This window comes from Oncorhynchus nerka, linkage group LG13 (genome assembly GCF_034236695.1).
Source record: "Oncorhynchus nerka isolate Pitt River linkage group LG13, Oner_Uvic_2.0, whole genome shotgun sequence".
NCBI lineage: Eukaryota > Metazoa > Chordata > Actinopteri > Salmoniformes > Salmonidae > Oncorhynchus > Oncorhynchus nerka.
Genome location: NC_088408.1, coordinates 65,946,243 through 65,967,127, shown reverse-complemented (window position 1 = coordinate 65,967,127; position 20,885 = coordinate 65,946,243). Strand labels below are relative to the sequence as shown.

The following is a 20,885-nucleotide window of genomic DNA, read 5'->3' as shown; positions in this document are numbered from 1 at the left end:
GAGTGTAAGTTGTGCTGCTAATCGGTAGACGGTGGACTAGCTAACGGTAGACGTTAGCTAGCTAGCTAGCTGCAGGGCGGTGTAGACTGCGTTAGGACGACGAAATACGATAATTACGCAATTATCTATGATACAAAGACGGCTATGTAGCTAGCTAAGAAGAAAAATTGCTAAGATTAGACAAATCAAACCGTTGTACTATAATGAAATGTAATGAAATGTAATACTACCTGCGGACCGAGTGCAGACGCGACCGCTCGCTCCAACAGCTAACTAACTAACCAAACAGGGACGCTCATTCTTCTGGCGTGCTTGATATACTACTGCTGGCCGACTAGGGCTAAAGGTAGGAAACTCAGTGGCTCTACTCTCAGTTTGAGCCGAAAACACACTCTTGTGCGTCAACACAAACTCGTCTGCCAACACAGATGCTTCTGCCAGGGAGGATACTTTCTGTTCGTTTAGGTAAATTACAATGCGTTCGGATAAGCAATTTTTAAACTCTTCCAACAAGATTAACTCCCGGAGAGAGTTGAAATCAGTTACCTTACTAGCATGCCATTTATCAAACAGATTTCCCTTGTCTCTAGCAAATTCCACATAAGTCTTACTAGAAGACTTTCTATGAGACCTAAATCTCTGTCGGTATGCCTCAGGTACAAGCTCATAGGCACGAAGAACAGTAGCTTTGACCACTTCATAATTCAAACTGTCCTCCAGAGGTAGCGCTGACAAAACCTCTTGGGCTTTACCAGTTAATTTACACTGAAGTAATAGGCACCATACCTCTTCAGGCTATTTCAATGCTACGGCTATACGCTCAAATACACAAAAATAGGAGTCAACCTCTGACTCTCTGAACAAAGGTACTAAGGCAATCTGCCTACTAATGTCAAACGTGTTTGAGGACACAGCAGTTGAGGACGGCTCACAAACAGGCACAGTAGGACCGGAGGCTAGCCTCGCTGTCTCTGCCTCCAGTTCCATCTGGCGCATTTTGAACTCCAACTGCCTTTGTTCTTTGTCTGCCTCAATTTTACACATCTCCAAATGTCGTTGTTCTCGTTCTTTTTCTGCCTCTATTTTATATATCTCCAACTGGAGAGTCTCTTGCCTAATTTGGGCTCTCTCTTCCACCTCCAGTTGGAACTGTGCTAAACGGACATCCCTCCTGGCATCACCATTTGACAGTGGGGAGAGTGGATCAAAACGGGACAATGTGGCTGGTGTTTTAGCCTCTCCCTCATTATCAGACACCAATGGGCTTACAGGAGCAGCAACATCCCCTACAGGGGTAGTAGACTCAGGCAGCGGTAAAACAAGCACCTGCTCTTCCAACAATACATTTAATACTAGCCGTTTAACCTCCGCCTTAACTAAACTCTGCGGAATCGATACTGAATAATGGTCAGCCAAGGTCATTAAATCAACTCTACGACATTTGTCAAAAACCTCCCACGAAGGGTTATCCAAAAAGGATTTCAAATCAAAAGTAGTCATTTTACACTACTTCACAAGTGCCAAAGAAAATAGCAAACACTAATGCTACTTCAGCTATGACGCTCAACACTGAACTATACCACTACAACAATCTACATGAGCGGCATGGGTGTCAGTTATGACAGATCCCGGACGAGGCCCCACTTATGTTACGAATCCCTTTTGGCCCGACAGTCTAGGGGGGATGGTAATGAGACCCGTAACATAACTCATGCAAATTATTATTGTGACAAAGTAAAAGTGTGCACGAAATAACCACAACAACAGAAATCTACCGTCAAACTCTAGGTTTATTTATAAACACACGGTAATGGGGGGAGCAGGAAAAGGGGCTGAGCTGGACCCAAGGAAAGAAACAATAAGCATCCAAAACACCCCTAAGCTAGACTAGCCTACTTTAACAACAGCTAACTAACTAACCAAAAATACAGTGGGTGGTCCGCCCAGTTCTAACTAGTGTATTTAACAAAGTTCACCTACGGGTAGTGTATGCCCATGGGCGACTTGTCTTGGTTTCCCCCTTTTCCCACCAGCAACAAACAAACACCATAACCAAAAACAATACTCACAGGTGATGACAAAGTGCTATGAGGTGCTTAAACAAAAGAGAGGTTACGACACAAAGCGAGAGTGAAACACAGAGACCTACAGACATGGCATTTACAGAGAGATTGTTCTCTAGAACAAACAAATGATGGGGTTTTTAAACCATGGGGAAGGAACTGTGATAGGGTAGGAAATAGGAGGAGGTGTGTCTTCTGATTGATGATTGATTGTTGACTGATTGGGGAGTGATGATTTTCACCTGTGAGGGGAGAAGGAGAGAAAAGAAACACACACAGGATACACACACACACACACACAGGATAACTGTATCCGTAACAGCGACAGTGCAGTAAAATCTAACAAGTAATCTAACAATTCCCCAACAACTACCTAATACACACAAATCTAAAGGGGTGAATGAGAATATTTACGTATAAATATATGGATGAGCAATGGCTGAGCGGCATAGGTGCAATAGATGCTATAAAATACAGTATATACATATGATTTGAGTAATGTAAGATATGTAAACATTATTAAAGTGGCATTATTTAAAGTGCCATTGTTTAAAGTGACTGATCAATTTATTAAAGTGGCCAGTAGTTGGGTCTCAATGTAGGTAGCAGCCTCTCTGAGTTAGTAATTGCTGTTTAGCAGTCTGATGGCCTTGAGATAGAAGCTGCTTTTCAGTCTCTCTGTCCCAGCTTTGATGCACCTGTACTGACCTCGCCTTCTGGATGATAGCGGTGCGAACAGGCAGTGGCTCGGTGGATGTTGTCCCTGATGATCATTTTGGCCTTCCTGTGACATCGGGTGCCGTAGGTGTTATGGAGGGCAGGTAGCTTGCCCGCTGTGATGCGTTGTGCAGACCTTACCACCCTCTGGAGAGCTTTGTGGTTGAGGGCGGTGCAGTTGCCGTACCATGCTGTGATACAGCCCGACAGGATGCTCTCGATTGCGCATCTGTAAATGTTTGTCAGGGTTTTGGGTGACAAGCCACATTTCTTCAGCCTCCTGAGGTTGAAGAGGCGCTGTTGCACCGCCTTCCTCACACCGTCTGTGTGGGTGGACCATTTCAGTTTGTCTACGTCTCACTCTCCATCTCCGACAGCTTCCTAACCATCATACAACCTGCCAGAACACTGAGGACAGACTCCCCTGCCTGGGAGAGAGAGAGACAGACAGACAGAGGAGAACGAGAGTGAGAGCGAGAGAGAGGAGAGTGAGACAGAGATGGGGGTGGGAGATAAATAGCAAGCAAGAGAGAGAGAGAGAGAGAGAGAGAGAGAGAGAGAGAGAGAGAGAGAGAGAGAGAGAGAAAGAGAGAGGGGTAGAAACAGCTGGTCCGGGACAAGGTAACCCGAGAGATAATAGAGAGAGACAGACAGAGCCAAATTACAGAGAGAATGCATAAGATCACACAATATACCAGATAAGCCAGACTGAGCCTAGCCCTGTGGCCTCATCCAAAGGTTACTCCTGGATAGGGTCCATTTGAAAATGTTCTCTTCTAAACATGATTAAATCCTGTTCTGTTAGCAGTTAAAAAAGACTAATACTTCCAGCAACAGTGTTGGTAATTGTGTTGTTATTGGTTTTTAAAGGGACTTTATGAAAAAAATAGTTGTTTGGGTCATATAGTAAATAGCTCTATAATATATTGTTGTTATTTTCAATAAATGTTTTTTAACTTTAAACAATATTTTTTTTGTGATTTAAAAAAATATATAATCCAAGTAAACATTTTTCAGAGGGACTTTTAATTTGAAAAAAAGAGATCAGGTGGGACCATTCTAGCCAATGAGAGGGCAGATACACGTTTGAATAAAGGGGCCAATCTGTGTCTGTGACAGCAAGGGCAGCGCCATCTCCATTTTATAGTAGTCAATTTCTTCTTCTTCATTGGCTGATTGCTCCCAACTCATAGGAATCCTCACCCAGTTGACTACTTTAAAATGGTGGAAGGCCTCAATGGCAATGTCCATAATAAAAATCGTATATATCATGAGTCCTCTATGACAACAGGCACAACTCCAATATCAAAGTTGTCGAAATGTCTATTGATCAAATAAGCCCCACGTAGCAAATTAGCATTTCAAGTTATTCATGGCCAAATTGACAATCTTTCACTGGCCTCCATAAAAAAATGTCTTTCGTGGTTGTGTTATGTTTAACAGATCATTTGGCGGAGAAAAAGGTAGCCTATTAGTTAGCGCGTTGGGCCAGTAACCGAAAGGTTGCTAGATTGAATCCCCGAACTGACAAGGTAAAAATCTGTCGTTCTGCACCTGAACAAGGAAAGTTAACCCACTGTTCCTAGGCCCTCTTTGTAAAAAATAATTGGTTCTTAACTGACTTGTCTAGTTACATTTAAAAATCTCGCTTCGCCTCTTTCTCTCTGAAGAGAGAGTGGGACAAGCTGCGCAGACTCTGACACCAGCGCACACGCAGAGTTGTACACAGGTTTCTGTCTGTCTGGATTTCTCTTTTCTACCATTAGATGGAGACAAATATCGATATTTCAGACGTTATATATACCGTAATAAAACATGTCTGTTTTTAATTTTACAAAATGGCAATAGATTAGTCTACATTATTACTTACATAATATAGACCATATCATTATCAGGTTTTCTTCAGCTTGGATTTCTTGTTTTGCCGAAGTGCCTGTGTCTTTAAAACTGGACAGACCCTCAATCACATCAAAGTCCCTCCCTCTCTTTTCAGCACTAACTCAACCTAAATAAAATGAGCAAAACACAGTAAGTGTAGCGTGCGATCCAACGAAGTGTATATCATGTGTGGTGGATCTAAGGTTAACGAGAGAACATTCGAACTAACTTTCAATTAGATGCGGAGTAACGAATTAACACGAAAAACAGGAATTACACTGGAAATGTAAAAGTGTTTCACTAAATCATTGGACTGGATATAGCACAGTGCTGCTGCTTTTACGATGAATGAAGGACCATTGTCTACTGACATTACTTACAGAAGATAAGGACACTTTCTTTATGTTTTTGTTGTTGCAGGTATCTGAACTGGGTCGTCATTCTCAGTCCTCATGGCATTCTCTACTGTGCGAGCTGATATCATGTTGATAACTAACGTTAGAACCATAAGAAAAAAATGTGCACGAGTCTTCTGAAAACTGTATTCAGTCAGTGAAGTGTGGAAATAGCTTCCAATGGCCATTATAAGTAATACTTTAGAAATTATTTTGATTGGAAACTAATCATATCGTTGAGTAGACATTTTAGTAGAAGTTTCTACTCTATTCTCAGTGAACTAAGTTATTTAAAAAAAAATGGTTGAACCAGTGGGTTTTGTGGAGGCTTGGAAAGCCCAGTTCCCGGAGTCAAATCCCCCAAACATGGAGCTGAAATCACTGGGGGATGTTGAGCAGGAGCTGGAGAAATGCAAGGCATCTATCAGGCAACTGGAGTTGGAGGTGAACAAGGAGCGCTTTCGGATGATCTACCTGCAGACATTACTGGCCAAGGAGAGGAAGGCATATGATGGACAGAGATGGGGCATCAAGAGGATGTCCCTAATGACTATTGGAGACCAATCCAGTGTTTCAGACACCCAGAGATCCCACTTAGATGAGCCTTCATTGGAGGAGCAGCCAGGAGAGGCAGTTGACACAGGGTGTAAACAGTATCCAGAGGGAGAGGTGGATGGGGTGTCTCCCTCCAAACAGAGTGGTGGCTTCTCCCCTCACAGGTCGACAGCGGGTCCTCCAGACACACATCTGGACAGGGTAGGCATGGGCTCAGTAGCAGCACTGAGGTCCAACTTTGAGCACATCAAGAGAGCCAACTCTCACACGGCGGGAGATGGGAAAGGGGTTGGTGGGACAGAGAGACCCTTCTACGTGAACATGGAGTACCACCATGAGAGAGGCCTCGTGAAGGTCAATGACAGGGAGGTCTCAGACAAGATCAGCAGCCTGGGCTGCCAGGCCATGCAAATGGAGCGGAAGAGGTCCCTGCACTCCCTGCCCGGGAACCTATCCACTGCGACGGGGAGATCCGCAAATCTGTCCTCCGAGGCAGATCCACAGAGGGCGGCTGTGGCTACAATGGGCTGTATGATGATGCAGCAGAGGTGAACCCACATTTCTTCAAGGACAGTGTGAGCCGTTCCAATGGGGGGAGACAACCTGCAGACTGTCAGCCCTACACCAGTGTGTATGTCGGGGGGATGATGGGGGAGGGGAGGATCATCCACATCAGGGACCACAGTGTGGAGGAGGACTCCCACCTCACCTGGCCAAGGCGCTCCTACTCACCGGGGAGTTTTGACGATGTTGGGGGCGGCTACACCCCAGACTGCAGCTCCAATGAGAACCTGACGTCCAGCGAGGAGGACTTCTCCTCTGGCCAGTCAAGTCACGTGTCCCCAAGTCCCACAACCTATCATATGTACAGACCGAAGAGCCGCTCTCCGTCCCAGATTTCCCAGCAGTCCTTTGACAGCAGCAGCCCACCCACCCCTTTGTCTCAGAAACGTCTAAAGCAGCAAGTGTTGGTGTCAGAGGCCTCCATCGTGGGTGTCCGTAAAACAGGTCAGATCTGGCCCGACGATGGGACCTCCACTACGTCTAGTAGGACCTCGCATGACAACAGTCTCCATGGAGATCTGGGTAGGTCTGCAAGGACAATAGTCTCTGTCCTTTTGTAATCAATATATTTTCTATCCTCTGTTTTAATTTCCATTTGATGAGACACTGTATAAAAGCAGGAGAATTGTTAATGCACCCTAGGGCTCAATAACCACTGCCGTTTCATGTTTATTAGAGGTGCCTGTACTTGCCCTAACCTAGACCCCTCCTCAAGCGTGGATGTGCTTCCAGTATATGTCCACCTGCAACATGTCGAAGGAAAGGAAGGAATTATTTAGATCTAGTGTACCATGCATCTGCCAATAAGTTTTCCATATGAATACATTAAACCATTAGCACAGCCCAACCATTGCAAAGCACCCTAGTGCTTGTGTGGTTCTTTGTAGATTGTACGACTGTTTTCTTTTCACTTTGTAAACATGCCTGCCCCCCCCCCCCCTTCTGCTCTCCTATTGAGTGGCCTAGTGCTCTTGTGGACATGCCCTGATTGAGACAGTGCGTGCCCTCAGGCTGCCCAGTCACTCGGCCCTGTCCACCCAGAGTGTTTTTGTGTCAGCACACATCAGCGTTGTTGTCCTTGGCTAGAAGTAATTAACTTAAAGGGGCTTGTGTAGCGTGATGAATTTAGGGAGGCTCTTTGTTGGGGGTGGGGAGGAAAAGGGCTGATAACTCTCACTAAAAAGAGGACGAAGGGCTCAAAGTGTGTCACATGGCTTCCCATCAAAATCTCAGGCCTCAGTGTTTCCTGTTGTGATGTGTGAACACAATAGGAGAATCACTCATGCAGAGTATGTATTGACACTGCAACAATGTAGCAATGTTAAGTGGGATGGGGTGGTCTTACTAGGTGCTGCCAAGGACAGAGAAGAGAGTGAGTTCCCATGCAAAATATTTATGAAAGCTTTAATACATGAGAGGCTGTATGATTTGTCTATGATGGTGATTAAATTAAAGAAATACATGTCTAAGTGAGGCGACTCAATGCCACATATTACATGATTTCACTGAAGTCTTAACAGACGGTTGGTCTGTTGTAGTGAATCAGGCAGGGTCATTCGTTGCTAGGCTCAACAACTAAAAGCTATGCTAATTCATATGAGAAGAGCCAGAACACATTGTTTGACGTTATTACAAAAAAATACATGCTGTTTGGAGCAGATTTTCAGTAGCAATTGTTGAGAACAGGCTGTTATGTAAGGTGTTAGGCTGGAAAGCATTTTAAACCAAACATGCAATGAACAAGCAAATTGTCTGAGAACAGTAAGCCAGTGTTTGGCTCTTCTGACAGAAATACAGATTCCTTTTGACTTGTGGTCAAATATTGAGCTTTTTGATATTACAATAACACTATCATGGGTTGTTTTCTACATTGTCTCACCACATTATTGTTTCTTCACAATATCACCCATTTACCAATGCTGCTTGACCTGTAGAAAATGGGGAAACGGGCTATCCGATACAAAGACACATGTTTAGACTGAAGCCTTAGTAAACTGGACAGTTGGCTTACTGTGATTGCTGCAGCTTGTTGGTTAAATGTTCAGCAGAAACAATGCTGCTGAGCCTGGCCCTGGAGTGGTGCTCTAAATGGCCGTGTTGCTGAGGTAACGGTCCTGCTGCAGGATCACTTCATGTAAACCGGGCTTCGTGGATTAATGGAAATCTGGATTTATTTTCTGATGTCGTAAGAACATTAGGGCTATTGCGCACATTGCTGGATCAGTGCTGTGGTAAGCAGTGGTTTTGAGGCGACCATGACAATCCACTATTCTCTATTTTGGTCAGTGATTTTGAGCAAATATGAGAAAATCTGTTTTTCTTTTTGTTTTAAAACTCATTGCAACATTCAGTAAAATCCATTTAATCTGCTGAGTAAAGCTAGCTTATAATGTCAATGTTATAAAGGGCCACTGTGCTCCAGTTACATAAGTGTTCTGGTGACTATTTAGCTTTACAAGAATCAGATTGACTTTATTTGCCAAGTACATTTGCACATACCTGGAATTTGACTTTGTGAATAGGTGATGCCAGCCAAAGACAATATGCAGACACAAAGCCAGCATAAATAATATAAATACAGTAAACGTAAAGCTGATTTACAGTGAGGATATACAATTTACAGACATACACTGACTATACCAAACATTCGGACACCATCCTAATATTGAGTTGCACCCCCCCTCTTTTTGCCCTCAGAACAGCCTCAGTTCGTTGGGGCATGGACTCTACAAGGTATGCTGGCCAGTGGCGGGCGGTGCTTTTAAAAATGAATGAATGAGCATTGCCTTATTACTATTCGAGCATATTGGATGACCGTCATTCATATTCCATTCACCCAGCTCAATGTAACCTTGATCGGTTTAGGCTACTACATGATACTCACGTTTTCCTGTGCCCATCACGAGGTTACTATAACCCTATAAAAATAAAATAATTCATCAGAATGGGTGGAATGAACACACCCCTGATCACACACAAACACAGTTCACTTTCATAGCAGCAATATAAAAACAGCATGATCACTTTGCTTCTTGCATATATATAATTCCTTCTTGCAACTATCTACACGCTAGTGGTCGACCGATTTAATCGGAATGGCCGATTTAATTAGGGCCGATTTCAAGTTTTCATAACAATCGGAAATTGGTATTTTTGGGCGCCGATTTGTCGATTGTATTTATTTTTTACACCTTTATTTAATCTTTATTTAACTAGGCAAGTCAGTTAACAACACATTCTTATTTTCAATGACGGCCTAGGAACGGTGGGTTAACAGCCTCGTTCAGGGGCAGAAAGACAGATTTTCACCTTGTCAGCTTGGGGGATTCAAATTTGCAACCTTACAGTTAACTAGTCCAACGCAATAACGACCTGCCTCTCTCTCGTTGCACTCCACAAGGAGACTGCCTGTTACGCAAATGCAGTAAGCCAAGGTAAGTTGCTAGCTAGCATTAAACTTAACTTATAAAAAACAATCATAATCACTAGTTAACTACACATGGTTGATGATATTACTAGATATTATCTAGCGTGTCCTGTGTTGCATATAATCTGACTGAGCATACAAGTATCTTAAGTATCTGACTGAGCAGTGGTAGGCAGAAGCAGGCGCGTAAACATTCATTCAAACAGCACTTTCGTGCGTTTTGCCAGTAGCTCTTCTTTGTGCTTCAAGCATTGCGCTGTTTATGACTTCAAACCTATCAACTCCCGAGATGAGGCTGGTGTGACACGGAAGTGAAATGGTTGGCTAGTTAGCACGCGCTAATAGCGTTTCAAACTTCACTCGCTCTGAGCCTTGAGGTGGTTGTTTCCCTTGCTCTGCATGGGTAACGCTGCTTCGATGTGGTGGCTGTTGTCGTTGTGTTGCTGGTTCGAGCCCAGGGAGGAGCGAGGAGAGGGACGGAAGCTATACTGTTACACTGGCAATATTAAAGTGCCTATAAGAACATCCAATAGTCTAAGGTTAATGAAATACAAATTGTATAGAGGGAAATAGTCCTATAATAACTACAACCTAAACTTCTTACCTGGGAATATTGAAGACTCCTGTTAAAAGGAACCACCAGCTTTCATATGTGCTCATGTTCTGAGCAAGGAACTGAAATGTTAGCTTTCTTACATAGCACATATGGCACTTTTACGTTATTCTCCAACACTTTGTTTTTGCATTATTTAAACCAAATTGAACATGTTTCATTATCTACTTGCGGCTAAACTTATTTTATTGATGTATTATATTAACTTAAAATAAGTGTTAATTCAGTATTGTTGTAATTATTACAAATACAATTTTTTTTTCTTTTTCGGCCGATTAATTGGTATCGGCTTTTTTGGTCCTCCAATAATCGGTATCGGCGTTGAAAAATCATAATCGGTCGACCTCTACTACACGCTCTCCTCCTCTCACTTTTTCTCTTCACTTGTAGACTTCAGTGTATAACACATCCACTGTCTGTGACCAGGTGAAAAAAACTTTAAAAGACAAAAAGACAAACCTTAATATCATGACTCCTAACCGCTGCACACAGCTTGTTGTTGTCACCTCATAGTCAACATAGCTACTAGAACTAACACGTTAGTAAACCCACTACAATCATGCAATACAGTCAGCACGCAGTTTAGCTGTTACAGCAGCGGGCCCTGGATAGCTATAGTCAGTTAGCTAACATAACATCCCTCTCTGTCTTGAGCCAGGTGTTTGAGTAGGCTAAACTAGCTAGCTGCATTCAGTTAGCTAAGTGAAAGTTACAAAAATAAAATACAACCAAATATAGCTATCTCACTCTCTCTCCCTCTGTCTTGCTTGTCCTTAATTTTGGAAGAAATTAATTTGTTCAAAACTGTTATGCTTTCAGTACTAGATTAATTCTCAGAACCTTTGATTGGGTGGACAACATGTCAGTTCATGTTGCAAGAGCTCTGATAGGTTGGAGGACATCCTCCGGAAGTTATAATAATTACTTTGTAAGACAATGGAAGGGGGTGAGAACCAAGAGCCTTCTATGTTTTATATTGAAGTCAATGTACCCAGAGGAGGACGAAAGCTAGCTGTCCTCCGGCTACACCATGGTGCTACCCTACAGAGTGCTGTTGAGGCTACTGCAGACATTGCAAAATAGTGTATGGTGAATATATATATATATATATATATACACACACACGCACATACAGTGGGGCAAAAAAGTATTTAGTCAGCCACCAATTGTGCAAGTTCTCCCACTTGAAAAGATGAGAGAGGCCTGTAATTTTCATCATAGGTACACTTCAACTATGACAGACAAAATGAGAGAAAAAAACAGAAAATCACATTGTTTTTAATGGCCCCACACATAGCCAATCCATGTCTGTCTCGAGGCTTAAAAATCCTTCTTTAACCTGTCTCTTTCCCTTCATCTACACTGATTTGAAGTGGATTTAACAAGTGACATCAATAAGGGATCATAGCTTTCACCTGGATTCACCTGGTCAGCCTGTGGAAAGAGCAGGTGTTCTTAATGTTTTGTATACACTTACCGGGCCAGTTTATTAGGTACACCCATCTAGTACTGGGAGATGCTCTATTGGGTTGAGGTCTGGGGACTGCACAGAAGTTAAAGTTAACTGAACTCGCTGTCATGTTCCAGCCAATGTTTTTCCACTCAATTGTCCAGTGTCGCTGACCGTGTGCCCACTGGAGCTGCTTCTTCTTGTTTTTAGCTGATAGGAGTGGAACCCGATGTGGTTGTCTGCTGCGATAGCACATCCGTGACAAGGATGTCGTTCTGCACACCACTGTTGTACTGCGCCATTATTTGTCTGTTTTTAGCCCGCTTGTTAGCTTGCACGATTCTTTCCATTCTCCTTCAACCTTTTTTCCCACGGGGCTGCCGCTGATTGGATGTTCTTGTCGCACCATTCTCTGTAAACCCTAGACACTGTTGTGCGTGAAAAGCCCAGGTGGCTGTTTATGAGATAATGGATCCGGCTCGCCTGGCACCAACGACTATAGCACGCTCAAAGTCGCTTAGATCACTTATTTTGCCCATTATAAAGTTAAATCGAACAGTGGCTGCATGCCTGTCTGCCTGCTTTATATAGCAAGATACGGCCACGTAACTCACTGTCTGTAGGAGCGATCCATTTTCGCTAATGGGGTGTGCCTAATAAACTGTCCAGTGATTGGATACCCACAATATAAATGCAGAGGAAGGGATGCTGCTGTTATAAACCCTCTGCACAACACTGTATACATTTATATGTCCCCATCAAATGGCAGTGGCTTCATTTGAATTCATTTAAGTTGCGCTAAGTTATTGCTACATTTTAAGAAGAAAATACAACTCCAATGTTGTTTCTTTGAGGGGGGGGGGGGGGGGCGTTTCTCTGTGACTGCATGAGCAGCGAACATGTCAAACACATGGTGGCATTGACCTGCACCCTGCAGCCCTCCTAGTGTTTTACTACCTGGCATGGTGGCTGGCTCTGCCTGAAAAAGGTCAGCCCTGGCATTGGGTACAGTACTGACTAGCATAAATGGGCCTCAGTCCTTGCCACACTGACTCCACCAACCCTGGTTTACCTCTTGCTTGTAATCATGGGAAAACAGCCCGTCTAAAATGGTCACATCTCTAAGGTCTCTTATTCCTAGAATAGCACAGGAATAAGAGAATGAGCACATTCTCCTCATTTGTGGATATCTAGGCCAATTGTCAGTCCTGGCTGTGAATAGAGCTGCTGATTAGCTGTGTGGCTTAAATGAGGCCACTTCTATGATGTGTCTGCTTTGCCATAGTTAATTATCACTATGACATTGACAGACATGCCAGTGGCCAGAGCTTTTTCCTACTGTATGGCTCACAGAAATGTCTTACAGCTAATGATGAGTACATTATAAGATGGGCTACTGGGGCTTGTGTTGTTAGAATGTCTTCAGTTTGAGTGAACCTCTGCCTGGCCAAGAGTAGCCGTTGCTTAGTATCAATTAGACAGGTCTGTATGTCTCCTTTGACACACATGTGAAGCTTTCACTCAGTCTGTCTTGTAGTGATCCTATCTTTCTGGGTGTCTGGCGTCAGTCCAGGGCTGTATTTGTAATCGCAGCAGGAGGTAGAGAGATGGTGGTGGCCCACCCTCCAGGTTAACGGTCCAATCATGAATCTTTCAGAGCTCCTGATGAAGTTCACACAGGCTGGTTTTTGTACCTGAACGTCAACATTCTCAGCTTTAAGTGGATAAGGAAGCAAAATGGGCCACTCCCTCCCCTTTTGAGTTTACATTCAAGACTTGTGTCTGTGGGGCCAGCACAGAAAAGGGACAGCGCTCTTGTGCACCGTTAGTGAGCTCTGTGTTTTCTGTCACCTGTCCTCCCAGGTGGTTAACTTGGGAAAATGGTGCAGTGGTAGTGTTCCTGGAGAGCTGGCAGGGGATCAGGGCAGCAGGGCCCTGCCAGCTGCAGTCAGAGGGAGCACAGGGACAAACACATCATTAATCTCTCAAATGAGCAGACCCGGTTCAAGTTACACCAGCATAGGGGTAAATGGTTGGGCAGTAGCCTACTTGGCACGATTTCAACTCTCAACGTTGAAATACTTTCAGATCTAACAGAACATGGACAGTCCTTTACATTATTTTAAGTGCAGTCGGCCTACTACATCCAGGTTTGAAAGTACTGGTGTCACCCCAGGCTGTTTTCCATATCCAGATATTTTCTTAAAGGTAATGGTAGAAAGGCATGAGAAATGTTTGAGCTTTTGTCCCTCGCTCCAGGCTTCCCTCTTCGCTCTAATCCTCTCTTGTGCTCTGTTTCGCCCCTCTGGTCCCCTTGGTCTTAGCTCCACTCCCAGGTCCTACTCAAAGGACCCTCTGTGCTGCTGGCTGGCAAGCCAAGTGTTTATGGAATGTCTCAGCTGCTTGTGGGGTGTAGGGGGAACACCGCTAATGAAATGTAAAGTGCTGGATGAGCTTACCTCTCCACAAACAGCCTGACCCCTGGGGCTTGTTAAACAATAATTAGTTTGTGGCTATTGCTTCTGGCAGACCATACCCAGCTCCACGAGGGGGCAAAAGGGGGCCTAACCCCCTCAATTGAAACTTGTGCTCCCTCAGTTTTACAACGAGCTCGTTGATTTTGTCCATCCACACCAGACGCGATCAGGACATGCAAGTTGAAATATCAAAACTAACTCTGAACCTCTAATGTTTTCTGTAGTTGCAGATCAGACCTGCACAATGATCAGGAGGAAAACTGTTTCAGTTCAACAATATTCTTGGGATGTCTGGTGTGGACTGGTCACTTGAGGTCATGCCACAGCTTCTCAAATTGGGTTGAGGTCAGCACTGACTGGGCCACTCCAGAAGGATAATTTTTCTTCTGTTTAAGCCATTCTGTTGTTGATTTACTTCTGCCTTTTGGGTTGTTGCCCTGTTGCATCACCTAACTTCTGTTGAGTTTCAATTGGCAGACAGCCTTACATTCTCCTGCAAAATGTCTTGATAAATTTGGGAATTCATTTTTACGTCGATGATGGCAAGCTGTCCAGGCCCTGAGGCAGCAAAGCAGCCACAAACCATGAGGCTCCCTCCACCATAGTTTACAGTTGGGATGAGGTTTTGATGTTGGTGTGCTGTACCTTTTTTTTCTCCATACTTAGTTCCTTCCAAACAACACAACTTTAGTTTAATCTGTCTACATAATATTTTGCCAGTAGCGCTGTGGAACATCCAGGTGCTCTTTTGTGAACTTCAGACATGCAACAATGTTTTTTTTGGATAGCAGGGGCTTCTTCCATTGTGTCATCCCATGAACACCCTTCTTGTTTGGTGTTTTACATGTTGTGGACTCGTCAACAGAGATGTTAGCATCTTCCAGAGATTTCTGTAAGTATTTAGCTGACACTCTAGCATTCTTCTTAACCTCATTGAGCATTCTGCGCTGTGCTCTTGCAGTCATCTTTGCAGGACGGCCGCTCCTAGAGAGAGTAGCAACAGTGCTGAAATTTCTCCATTAATAGACCATTTGTATTACCGTGGACTGACTAGAGATACAGTTGAAGTCGGAAGTTTACATACACTTAGGTTGGAGTCAATTAAACTTGTTTTTAAACCACTACACAAATTTCTTGTTAACAAACTATAGTTCTGGCAAGTCGGTTAGGATATCTACTTTGTGCATGACACCACATTTTTCCAACAATTGTTTACAGTCAGATTTTTTCACTTATAATTCACTGTATCAAAATTCCAGTGAGTCAGAAGTTTACATACACTAAGTTGACTGTGCCTTTAAACAACTTGTAAAATTCCAGAAAATTATGTCATGGCTTTAGAAGCTTCTCACAGGCTAATTGACATAATTTGAGTCAATTGGAGGTGTACCTGTGGATGGAGTTCAAGGCCTGCCTTCAAATTCAGTGCCTCTTTGCTTGACATCATGGGAAAATCAAAAGAAATCAGCCAAGAACTCAGAAAAACAAATTGTAGGCCTCCACAAGTCTGGTTCATCCTTGGGAGAAATTTCCAAATGCCTGAAGGTACCACGTTCATCTGTACAAACAATAGTACGCCAGTATAAACACCACGGGACCACGCAGCCGTCATAGCGCTCAGGAAGGAGACGTGTTCTGTCTCCTAGAGATGAACGTACTTTGGTGTGAAAAGTGCAACTCAATCCCAGAACAACAGCAAAGGACCTTGTGAAAATGCTGGAGGAAACCGGTACAAAAGTATCTATATCCACAGTAAAACAAGTCCTATATCGACATAACCTGAAAGGCCGCTCAGCAAGGAAGAAGCCGCTGCTCCAAAACCGCCATAAAAAAGCCAGACTACGGTTTGCAACTGCACATGGGGACAAAGATCGTACTTTTTGGAGAAATGTCTTCTGGTCTGATGAAACAAGAATATAACTGTTTGGCCATAATTACCATTTATGTTTGGAGGAAAAAGGGGGAGATTTGCAAGCCGAAGAACACCATCCCAACCGTGAAGCACAGGGGTGGCAGTATCATGTTGTGGGGGTGCTTTTCTGCAGGAGGGTATGTTGCACTTCACAAAATAGATGGCATCATGAGGAAGGACAATTATTATGGATATATTGAAGCGACATCTCAAGACATCAGTCAGGAAGTTAAAGCTTGGTTGCAAATGGGTCATCCAAATGGACAATGACCCCAAGCATACTTCCAAAGTTGTGGCAAAATGGCTTAAGGACAACAAAGTCAAGGTATTGGAGTGGCCATCACAAAGCCCTGACCTCAATCCCATAGAAAATGTGTGGGCAGAACTGAAAAGGTCTGTGCGAGCAAGGAGGCCTACAAACCTGACTCCGTTACACCAGCTCTGTCAGGAGGAATGGGCCAAAATTCACCCAACTTATTGTGGGATGCTTGTGGAAGCTACCTGAAATGTTTGACCCAAGTTAAACAATTAATGCAATGCTACCAAATACTAATTGAGTGTACGTAAACTTCTGACCCACTGGGAATGTGATGAAAGAAATAAAAGCTGAAATTAATAATTCTCTCTACTATTATTCTGACATTTCACATTCTTAAAATAAAGTGGTGATCCTAAGACGGTGAATTTTTACTAGGAATCAATGTCAGGAATTGTGAAACTGAGTTTAAATGTATTTGGCATATGTAGGTGTATGTAAACTTACCACTTCAACTGTACTTTTGTAACCCTTTCCAGCTTTATGCAAGGCAACTATTCTTAATCTTAGGTCTTCTGAGATCTCTTTTGTTCAAGGTATGGTTCATATCAGGAAATGCTTCTTGTGAATAGCAAACTCAATTTTTTTTTTTTTTTTTTATGGGGCCAGGGCAGCTTTAACCAAAATCTCCAATCTCGTCTCATTGATTCGACTCCAGGTTAGTTGACTCCAGACTCTAATTAGCTCTTGAAGAAGTCATTAGCCTAGGGGTTCACATACTTTTTACAAGCTACACTGTGAATGTCTTAAATGATGTATTCAATATAGACAAGAAAAATACAATTATTTATGTTATTAGTTTAAGCATACTGTGTTTGTCTAGTCTTGTGATTTAGATCAAATGTATGCAGAAATCCCAAGGGTGCACATACTTTTTCATGCCACCATAAATGTACTTCAATGTGTCTGTCGTATTTCAAGACATAGCATATGAGGGTCCGGTGAGATACTTGATGGGTTGGGCGATACTTTTATCATCCATCTTGAAAAAAAAGCATACTTAACTGGAAATCATCCATCGTCAACACAATGGAAAGGTCAAATGCTTTATTATCTAATGTTGAAAGTGCATGGGTGACTTGTGGCGGACAGTGATGCGGGCGCTGGAGATGGGGGCGTGTGAGTAGGTGGGTAAGGGCAAGGGGTGACTTGTGCCGGACAGTGATGCGGGCGCTGGAGATGGGGGCGTGTGAGTAGGTGGGTAAGGGCAAGGGGTGACTTGTGGCGGACAGTGATGCGGGCGCTGGAGATGGGGGCGTGTGAGTAGGTGGGTAAGGGCAAGGGGTGACTTGTGGCGGACAGTGATGCGGGCGCTGGAGATGGGGGCGTGTGAGTAGGTGGGTAAGGGCAAGGGGTGACTTGTGGCGGACAGTGATGCGGGCGCTGGAGATGGGGGCGTGTGAGTAGGTGGGTAAGGGCAAGGGGTGACTTGTGGCGGACAGTGATGCGGGCGCTGGAGATGGGGGCGTGTGAGTAGGTGGGTAAGGGCAAGGGGTGACTTGTGGCGGACAGTGATGCGGGCGCTGGAGATGGGGGCGTGTGAGTAGGTGGGTAAGGGCAAGGGGTGACTTGTGGCGGACAGTGATGCGGGCGCTGGAGATGGGGGCGTGTGAGTAGGTGGGTCGGGGCAAGGGGTGACTTGTGGCGGACAGTGATGCGGGCGCTGGAGATGGGGGTGTGAGTAGGTGGATCGGGGCAAGGGGTGACTTGTGGCGGACAGTGATGCGGGCGCTGGAGATGGGGGTGTGAGTAGGTGGGTCTGGGCAAGGGGTGACTTGTGGCGGACAGTGATGCGGGCGCTGGAGATGGGGGCGTGTGAGTAGGTGGGTAAGGGCAAGGGGTGACTTGTGGCGGACAGTGATGCGGGCGCTGGAGATGGGGGCGTGTGAGTAGGTGGGTAAGGGCAAGGGGTGACTTGTGGCGGACAGTGATGCGGGCGCTGGAGATGGGGGCGTGTGAGTAGGTGGGTCGGGGCAAGGGGTGACTTGTGGCGGACAGTGATGCGGGCGCTGGAGATGGGGGTGTGAGTAGGTGGGTCTGGGCAAGGGGTGACTTGTGGCGGACAGTGATGCGGGCGCTGGAGATGGGGGCGTGTGAGTAGGTGGGTAAGGGCAAGGGGTGACTTGTGGCGGACAGTGATGCGGGCGCTGGAGATGGGGGCGTGTGAGTAGGTGGGTAAGGGCAAGGGGTGACTTGTGGCGGACAGTGATGCGGGCGCTGGAGATGGGGGCGTGTGAGTAGGTGGGTCGGGGCAAGGGGTGATATTGTGGATTTTTGTGTGCATCTGTATGTTGTCGTTTGTATGTGTATGTTTTGTATTGAAACAAAAAAAACAAAATCTAAATGTTTGAGTGACAGGTTGGTGCAAAACCTGTATCTGCGCTGTGTGGACAGAGCCTGCTGCGGTGTTGGGTTTCCATCTGTGGTAGGCTAATTGAATAACGTGATATGGCTCCGCCTGTAATATTTTGATTTTATAAGGGCTTGATCAAGTTTACCATTGAAGCTGCTTCACTCAACTCTTTCACGCCCCACACCACTACAGAGTTTAGTTATCTTCTTAGCTAGCTGTAAAAGCGTTAGTGTTATTAGTCTGAGCCTATTTAGCTAGCTCGAACAAGCTAATCTGCAACTGCCACAATGGATATCAGAAACAAAGTTGGAGAGCGGTGAGCAGCAGCACCATCAAATTACTGAGGCCACGCTCCAAGCCGAGCAGCGACGGTGCCGCCAAGCTCCAGCAGAGATTTGTATATAATGACAAGATACCTATGTCGATGAGGGGTGTTGACGTCAACCGCCTGTTTTCAATGGAGAGATGCTATGCTATGCTAGCCACGTCATCAATATGCATAGCCATCTCGAGACAACTCCAATATAAAGTGTTTTTTCTCAAAGTTATTGGGATGTCACGTGTCCTTATATCAGTACATTCGTAACAACCTAAGCATTATGAAACTTGTATTCGATCAAATACACCTCACGTAGCAAATAAACCATTTACATTTTTTGTTGACCAAATTCGACACTCATTTCCCCCGTTTGGTAAGTGAAAGAAACAACTCCACGTGCCGGAGAAGACAGATTTTTGTCCCAGTTGTCCATCTCGCTTCGCCTCTTCCTCTCTGGCTCAAGCTAGCGCCGTATGCAGAGCCTTCCCCCTCTTCCACAAGCACCGCCAGGATAATGGTCCCACAACCCCCTCCACCTCCGCTGTTCCTGACAATCTTGGAAAAGAGGAGCCAGCCCAGGTTAGCCTAGAATCCTACCCTAGCTGCAGGTTTCATGTCCAAAAACTTTCATTTAATGGTAACTGGTTCATAAGAAGAGTATCTGGAATACTCGGTTACTGCAGATGCAGCATTTTGTTAAACATGTCAAAAGTTCTGTGTTGGGGACAATGCTAACACAGACGAGGCCTTTAACCAAGCTGGGTGTTCTAACTTGAAGCATGCTATTGATAGTACTAAGGGATTCGCTAGGCAGGCATCAAGTAAAAAGCATTTGATATGCACTGTGGAAAGTAAAACAAGTTAGGGTATGGGTACTGAGGTGTCAACTTGTTAATGATGGGCAGCTGGCAAGAAATTGTGTCAGCGGTTGTGGACATTGAGTTCCTTGTTTCAAACCAGCAACCACTGATGGGAACATTGCACGTGATAGAGGGGAGGGGGCAGTGGACTTTTTTTTTCTCTCCGAGAAGACAAGGAACTTGCCAAGGTGTTGAGCAGCATAACCCACAATGCCACCTAGACATCATACGATATTCCAAATGAAGTCATAGGGCTCATGAGTGAAATAGTCACTGAGGAAGCTGCATCCGAGAACAAACTTTTCCACTTTGACAAACGTGTTCAGTCAGCACAGAAGAAGCATGCTACACCTGAGGAAAGCTCAACTAATCCAACTGGCATTTGAGGGAGATCTTTCAAGAAGATTTCTGAAACGGTAAAAAAAACAATTCGATTAAAATCTTGCTTTAGTTTTTAGGGCCCTGTCCATGGTGCTGATCGAGCGCAGAGGAGATTTCAGGCCAACCTGTTACTACTTGATCAAAATAATTAGATATTTTATGTTCATTGTGGTATAGCGTGATATATAAGCAGAATTCAATATAATTCCAATGCAAGAACCCAAATGATGCCCCCGGGTATAGCTATAAATCAGTATGTTATATCATAGAAATAGATACATTCAATTATGGTTTTCTTGGTAGCCGATTGGTTTTCGTGGTTGTTAATGGAACTGTACGTATTGGAAAACCTGTTGATGGTAGGCCAGCATTGATTATCTGGGTGAATTGATTAGCACCGAGTGGCATGATTTTCCATGTTTGACCTATTTATTTGGCAAGACAGCTAGCTGTACATGACTGCATCTCATTTGCCTATGCTTGGATCTCCATTCACCTTTTGTGTAGTGTTTGTTTACTGTTAATGTTACTGGCCTACATAGATTGTGTCATGCCTTTATCGATCTGATATTTTGTTTACTAGTCCTGCTACTTGGCAACGCTGT

At 44.3% G+C, this 20,885-nt stretch overlaps 1 protein-coding gene across 1 annotated transcript in view; it reads left to right on the top strand.

The window, feature by feature from the left end:
• Positions 1-4,776: 4,776 nt before the first annotated feature.
• Positions 4,777-20,885, top strand: part of LOC115139912 (breakpoint cluster region protein-like) — a 48,058-nt gene continuing 31,949 nt past the window's right edge. Inside the window, 2 exon segments of the mRNA XM_029677781.2 lie at positions 4,777-6,068; positions 6,071-6,694. Of these exon segments, the coding sequence (XP_029533641.2) occupies positions 5,354-6,068; positions 6,071-6,694 (1,339 nt within the window). The 5' untranslated portion in view covers positions 4,777-5,353.